We start from the raw sequence: 6,576 nt of genomic DNA, 5'->3' as shown, positions 1-6,576 counted from the left end.
AAAATGGCTAATGTTCTGATCCTGAAAACACTGCTCAGACTGATGAGAGTAAAACCCTCTAAAACTAACAGAAATATTTCTGAAATCTTGTATAAGATCATGATATTTTAACATGAAACATGAAAGCAACAATATACAAAAGTTAAGTTTTTATACTGGCCACCGAAATACACAGTTCCATTACTGCCTGATGAGCTCGGCGGTCAATCTCTCCACAATACTATAACTCATGAGGCAACCATCAAAAACGAGATCAGTGGCGGGTAGTGTGGGTATTTCTATCCAACGATACGACACTTTCTAGGGATTTTCAACCCAATCGTTCAGTGAAAGATTATATTGTAATCGAAGTGGATCGGCTAGTTGAAGAACTCTTGGGACTGTTAAGTGATGTAGACCAGAAACAATGGGATGATTTGGAGACTTATGAAAAGCCACTCAATAAGTAGTTTTGGACCACTCACGCAATAGTTTCTTGTAGAATTCCATTTGCGTGAAAATAATACTTAAAATTACAGAAAATAGGCATAACGGATTTCTTAGAAAGCTGGACAGTTGACTCCGGTGCTCACATAAGAGAATAGATATTCCTAACCTTTTAAGGGACGAACTGCCTTCCAGAATGGACCAAGTTCTACCGGTGATCCTATTCCAGCGGACCACACAACGCATTCAAAAAATGAACCCAATTATTCTGGGTATTCGCAAGTTTATCAAAAATTCTGTTGTCAACATCCAACCTTACCACGGGTTATATATGAGTATGTTTCAAAATGTTTGGGATCTAGCATATGCGCCTTGTAAGACCTGCTTAAAGATTAGAGTTGTGAGGGGATCTGGCCATTTTCAACTAAAATTAGGCCACTTAAGAGAAGCTAATCTATGCTGAAAAGCAGAGAGACACTGTATAGCTGTTTCATCCTTTTCGAGAATCAGAAGCAGCGTGCATCTCACGCAATTCATGAAATTTCGGTCTCGTAACCTCCCGGTCAGTGGTTGGGCACCACCGTTTGGCCATCACTGAATGATCACCAGTGTGTGTAACTCGTATTCAGGCACGATATAACACTACCCATATTCAAGTCACGGAAAGGAAATCTTCAAGTGGATCATTAGACATTCGAGTCTTTCGCAAAAGATGAAAGTTCCGTGCATTTGGTTATAACCTGGCCTCGACCACTCCGGCAGGAGCGGCTCTTCTCTAGTGGGTTTTTTTGGTATGAGGCGCTCGTTTTTTGAAGCAAGGTTTCACAAAAAGCTCGACTTGCCTCAATTTTTTCACGATACTTCCTAATAAAGTTGCACATAAATTTACTCACTCATTACTTTGGAGTAACCTTCCCTCTGTGTTCATGAAATGGTGTACCTTAACTGGTATAGCTGCGTCAGGTTTACAAATTTTTATAAGTGGAAAACTATAAACTGGTTCTCCTACCTGTTGTTTATGGTTATCTTTCTTCTACACAATGTCCTTCTTTCTCAGCAGGGTCATGAATGGGGATATTCAGTCGCCTCAGAAAGTTCGCGCTCACCAGGACATCGCAGAAGGTGTTACCGTCGAAAGTCATCGATCAAAGCTACGGGAAGCCACCGAGTTTGAGTCAATCACAGTGGCCGAGCCCATGGAAAAATACGCACCTCCACGACCTCCGCTGAGGTTGATTTTTGAGGATCATGGGGTGAGTGTGTTAATTCCTCAAGGAACGATATACTACTTTTGGTTTGGTATTTTGTAGTTGGGTAAATTACCCTTGCAAGCCGTGGCTACTTAGCCGGTAGGCCACTAGGAGGTGGAATTCCTCTCACATTGTATTTTGTTCCTTTAAACTTGTATGATTAAGGCTATCAGCAGTTAAGGCGATTAGATCTGATGGATATCTAATGTATAATAGACTTCGCCAAACAGACATTTTTTCATGGACAAAAAACTTGGGTTGATCAAGTTAGAATGAAACTTTTAGTAAATAACTTACTGCCTGCCCAGTCCCTAACGGTGGGTGTGTTTAAGCCGTACGTATTTATACACCTGCCTCCTTTAATATTTTCTAAAATAAGTGACTTGTTCGTGTGGCCAGGCATGGTCGGCGCAACCGATAACATGGCGTGGACACAATGGTACACGTCACTGCGGACTCGCCTGAGCTACTTCCAACCGATATGCTTTGAGCAAATAAGGACAGATGTGCTTACCATGCGCTGCAACTAGACAACTAAGGTTGAGGAACACTTGATGAGTACGCCTATCAGATTAGACCCAAGAACATCAGAACCAGTAGCAAAGAGTTAGAGTTTTCAGCAACCTTCGAATAGTAGGGTGCGTCGTCAAAGGTTTACTTCACATACCCCATGGCTTTGACCTATTTCACATTTAAACTGTGAGACTCGGCTTGTACTCCAATTATTTATTGTTGTATCTGTTATGGGACACCCCAAACCCTCCTACTAAAATTTCAGAGAACCACCGCTCAAGAGGTAGAAGAAGTCTCCTCGACTAGCACAAAATCAACACGCGATTCATTTAAGAAGAGGACCAGTTTTGCTGAACGTCTACAAGTTGTGAACCTGTCACACGAGGAGTTGGCTCGCTTGGCCAAACCCGAGGTAATGGATTATATGGACCAAGATGTGGAAAGAAGTTTAAGCGAACAGGTACGTTTTGTAACTCGTAACCATTCAGTTTCCCCTTGTATGTTTTGTCTTTCCATAAACCTGTCCAAACTTCAGTACCTGTCTCGTCACTGACAAGAGACAAACGTCAGTAAAGTTGCTGTGCTTTTGTAAGACAGCAAATGATAGACGGAAACTCACCAATCGATTGGTGATAAACTGCTGCTTTTTTTTCCGCGAGCTTGAAGTCAGGTAATGAAACACAGGAATCACCTATCCAGTTTTTTCATGCCTATAAATTGCTGAACGTCTCGTTGATGTATGACGGACGATAAACCAGCCGACGCCTGGTTCAAATCAATTTGTACCGAGATCACCGCACCACAACCGAAGGCGCATTTACTGAACCTCGTCTCATATACACTGTACCAAAAAGCGAACCACATATTAGCGCCGAAAAGTTGTTAGGCCGGAAAATGGTTGGCGCTCTTCAAACTTAGGAAAAAAAGTCATTCAGAATTATGTGAGAAAAGTGGTCGTAAAGGTCAAATAAAATGCTGACTAGATGAAACACTTTCTACTCCAGTAGGTTGTTTTGCGAACAGTATGGCAACTTCTGTCGGTTATCAGCTTCCTGTTCCGCTCATTGTGTTATATCAAAATTCACTTTGATGGAAATAAGGTAAAATTATTACAACTATGATTATGGGGTTATTGAGGACACAAGGACACACCAAAACCTTCGTAAGCGAGCAGGAAGCGCCGAGCCAAAACGCTTTATCCTGTTTGGCTGACCTTCCGACCAATCAGGGCATGGCTTCGTTCTCTACGTCACAGGCTTACCACAAATCCGTCCATTCGATGTCATGTGCGGTATTTAGAATAACCAGTCTCCGGACAGTATCCAAAATCAGACAGCGATCATAGCTGGTGCACATAACGTCATTTGTCTGATATACCTAGTGTGTAACAATCAGTTCTGGACGGGGATTAGGATTCCCTATAAAAATCAAACACTTATTTTGTCCGGGTTAGTCTCTGTTGAGTGATGACCATACTCGATTCGGGGTGGTCTCCCAGTAAATAATATGCCACCTGATCTGTTAGAAATGGCAAGGACAAAAGATAAAAATTCTGGCCTCTGAAATGTCTTTTGTATGGTTGATCTATTGGTCTATTTGCCTAACTTGGTAATCGTTACACGCACTGGTGTCCCCACGACTGACCACGAATGACCACTTTTGACTGGTGTACCCATTGAACAGTGTGCAGATATTTTCAAAAGAGAAACTAACCACAAGGTTGCTGCAAACTCATCGAGAACGTACCACCGATTTCATTCATGTTCTTCAGGTTCATCAGGTAGGTACAGTCCCCGAGTTTCCATGAAACTCAATTCTAGCTGAACCCGAAATGCACGAAATTCGACCTATACATTTATTTGCATACCAGTGTAATTTTGAGAGGAGCCACACTGGAAATCCAGGTGAATCTCTCGTTCGTCGTAGTCCTGCTGCACACAGTTCACCCGTTACTTTATTTTGCCTGATATTGGAGATATTGCAGTATATTTTCTCGAAGGAAAGAACTCTTCGATAGCTCTTCTTTGGGCTCATCAGTTATCTTCAGTCTCAAAGCAATATCCTGCCAGGAAAATGTACTGTTATATCCCGATAAACTGAAACATTAAACAACATTTGTGTGGTACAATCAGTTGATGAATATCATGAACGAGGTGAGCCTACCTTGAAAACCAACTTGGTGTGCAAATGAGTGAATTCTGTAAGTTTCGTACAATTTTGCTTCAGGTAGACTAATGGTAACTCGATAACTGCGCCGTCCTGATGAGCCAGGAGAGGATAGCTAAACCGGTCCTGAACCGTCAGAGTCTTCGTCAACCATATGGGTAGTTTCCTTCAAAAAATTTACCAAATCTTAATCCATCCCTCATTCCTGCTTGGTTTGACAGTCTTCTCACAGCTGAACTGACTAGTACGTATCAACCCTTGGAACCGAACCCATTAAAATCTACTCCAAATTCATTTCATTCTGAATACTCTTCACTGGGGAACTCGCTGTTAGAGAAGAATCCCGTTCTAACAAAATCTCTTTCCTGGAAATACTTTCGTCAGCAATCATTCCGTTCTTCCAGTTCCAAATCCTGTCCTGGGTTGCGGGCGTTATCCTCCACTAATGTGTGAAAACGCGAAGTTTTACACTGTGATTGGCACACAATGACATTTGAAAAATTAGGTTAGGTTTGCTTGTTACTCGAAGATTTGCCACAATCGACTGGCCAGTACCATCCGTCCAGAGACTAATCTTGGATAAATTCAATACTGGAGCACTGTGTGATTAGGTCTATTCTAGTTCCAAAAATTGTATATGATATTACAAGTTAGTTTCTTGGCTTCCTCCCGAATGTTCCCTAGAAACCCAAACCGGCTCGAGAGCGCTTGTACTCGAAAATTCAAATCTGACTACTGCCAATTGTTACATTCATTGTTTCATTATGCACGTCAATATCCCTCATTTGAACACAGTCTTCCTCTTTTCCTGGTGCACTTATTCTGGTGAATTCACAAAACCAGGGAAGCAGTGGACTCAAATTTAGCTTTTATCAGAGTTCATCAGCAGAGTCGTATCTGAGCTTCGAACACGGGGCATAGGACATGCGAAGCAAGCGTGTTACCACTACCCCACCTGTGCAGGCTGGAGAAATCTGGATTTTTTTCCTAAATTTTCCTGAAAACACTACAATTAATCGAAAGTTGTTAAGTAGGTTTCAAGCATCCCTGGTTTTACCTGACGCGTAAGTCAATGGATCGACACAACCAGGACATTTACCTGGTCGCCTTTTGATGCGTCGATCGTATCAATCACACTGCTCAAACGGGAACATGTTTTCTTGTACAAACACCATGGATCAGGTGGGTACACCATACAGTGATGGAGTAGCAATAACGAACTAGCATCGGATGTCAGATGCGCGAAGTCCAAATTCAGATACGAGCAAGGATATGCACTGTTGCTGAGTTTTAATAAGTGCGAAACTGGAGTCCTGGACTTCCCGCCTTTTGTAGGGTCTAGTCAGAATAACTGCTCCAGGATGAGAGAACGATTTTCTAAACGAAACTGAGGTGGGCGTTAGTTCCAAGAATTCCGCAGGCATTTACAACTCACTGATAATCTTTAATCCTAGACAGTGAGTGAACGGAAAGTGAAATATAGTGCCTGCATACTACTAGTGAAACGGCGGATACTACTACTGGGGCATGCGAGCAGCACGTTGTTTCTCGTAACTCCGGCCAGATCAAATAGAGGATGGGATTCATTACGCAGCTTGTGGAATTGTCTTGTAGCGTTCGTTTACATTTGCTTGGCAGCCAATGAATGTTCAGGAAAGCTAAAGAAGACGCGTTCAAGAAGAAACGGATATTCAGACTTTCGAAACTACGTGCATATGAGAGTTTGACCTTCCTGTCCAGCTGTCTGTAACTGTTTACTTGGTGTTTTCTAATAAACAAATGCGGCAATGGGCTTTCCTCCTCTCACCCGTAGTTTACGCATTGAAAGTGCTGTTTCGTCCCATCCTTCAAAGATTGACTAAACAGAGGGAGAGACAGATCCGTGAAAACCAAACGGGTTCCGTCCTGCAAGGTGATGCATGGATCAGCTCCGTTCTGCCCTGGACAGGATGTGCCTTTGCTCGTCATCCCACTGTGTGTCCAGTCATTGCGATCTTGCATCACGTAATCTTGTATTATGTCACCCCGAGTGATAGTTACTCAGAGAATAGTTCAACCTAAGCGTTGAGGCATCGTTTTTTTAAGTTTTAAGTGTTGAGGACACATCACAAAAACTCATGATAATCAGGAAACTACATTGATAAGCTCACATGCTGAGCACAGCTGTCGATAGGTTTTTCTGAATTTATTCCATATTTCTTGATTTACCTTCATATTACAG

At 42.3% G+C, this 6,576-nt stretch overlaps 1 protein-coding gene across 1 annotated transcript; it reads left to right on the top strand.

Annotated features, from left to right (window-relative positions):
• Window positions 1-1,490: 1,490 nt before the first annotated feature.
• T265_14203 (hypothetical protein) lies at window positions 1,491-2,648 on the top strand (the record flags this gene model as incomplete). Its single annotated transcript, XM_009172510.1, has 2 exons — window positions 1,491-1,679; window positions 2,455-2,648. Coding segments are annotated over 2 exons (381 nt in total), but the record flags the coding sequence as incomplete, so codon positions are not given.
• Window positions 2,649-6,576: the final 3,928 nt, after the last annotated feature.

The sequence above is a fragment of the Opisthorchis viverrini genome, assembly GCF_000715545.1.
Source record: "Opisthorchis viverrini unplaced genomic scaffold opera_v5_157, whole genome shotgun sequence".
Lineage (NCBI taxonomy): Eukaryota > Metazoa > Platyhelminthes > Trematoda > Opisthorchiida > Opisthorchiidae > Opisthorchis > Opisthorchis viverrini.
This window is presented reverse-complemented; position numbering and strand designations above follow the sequence as displayed.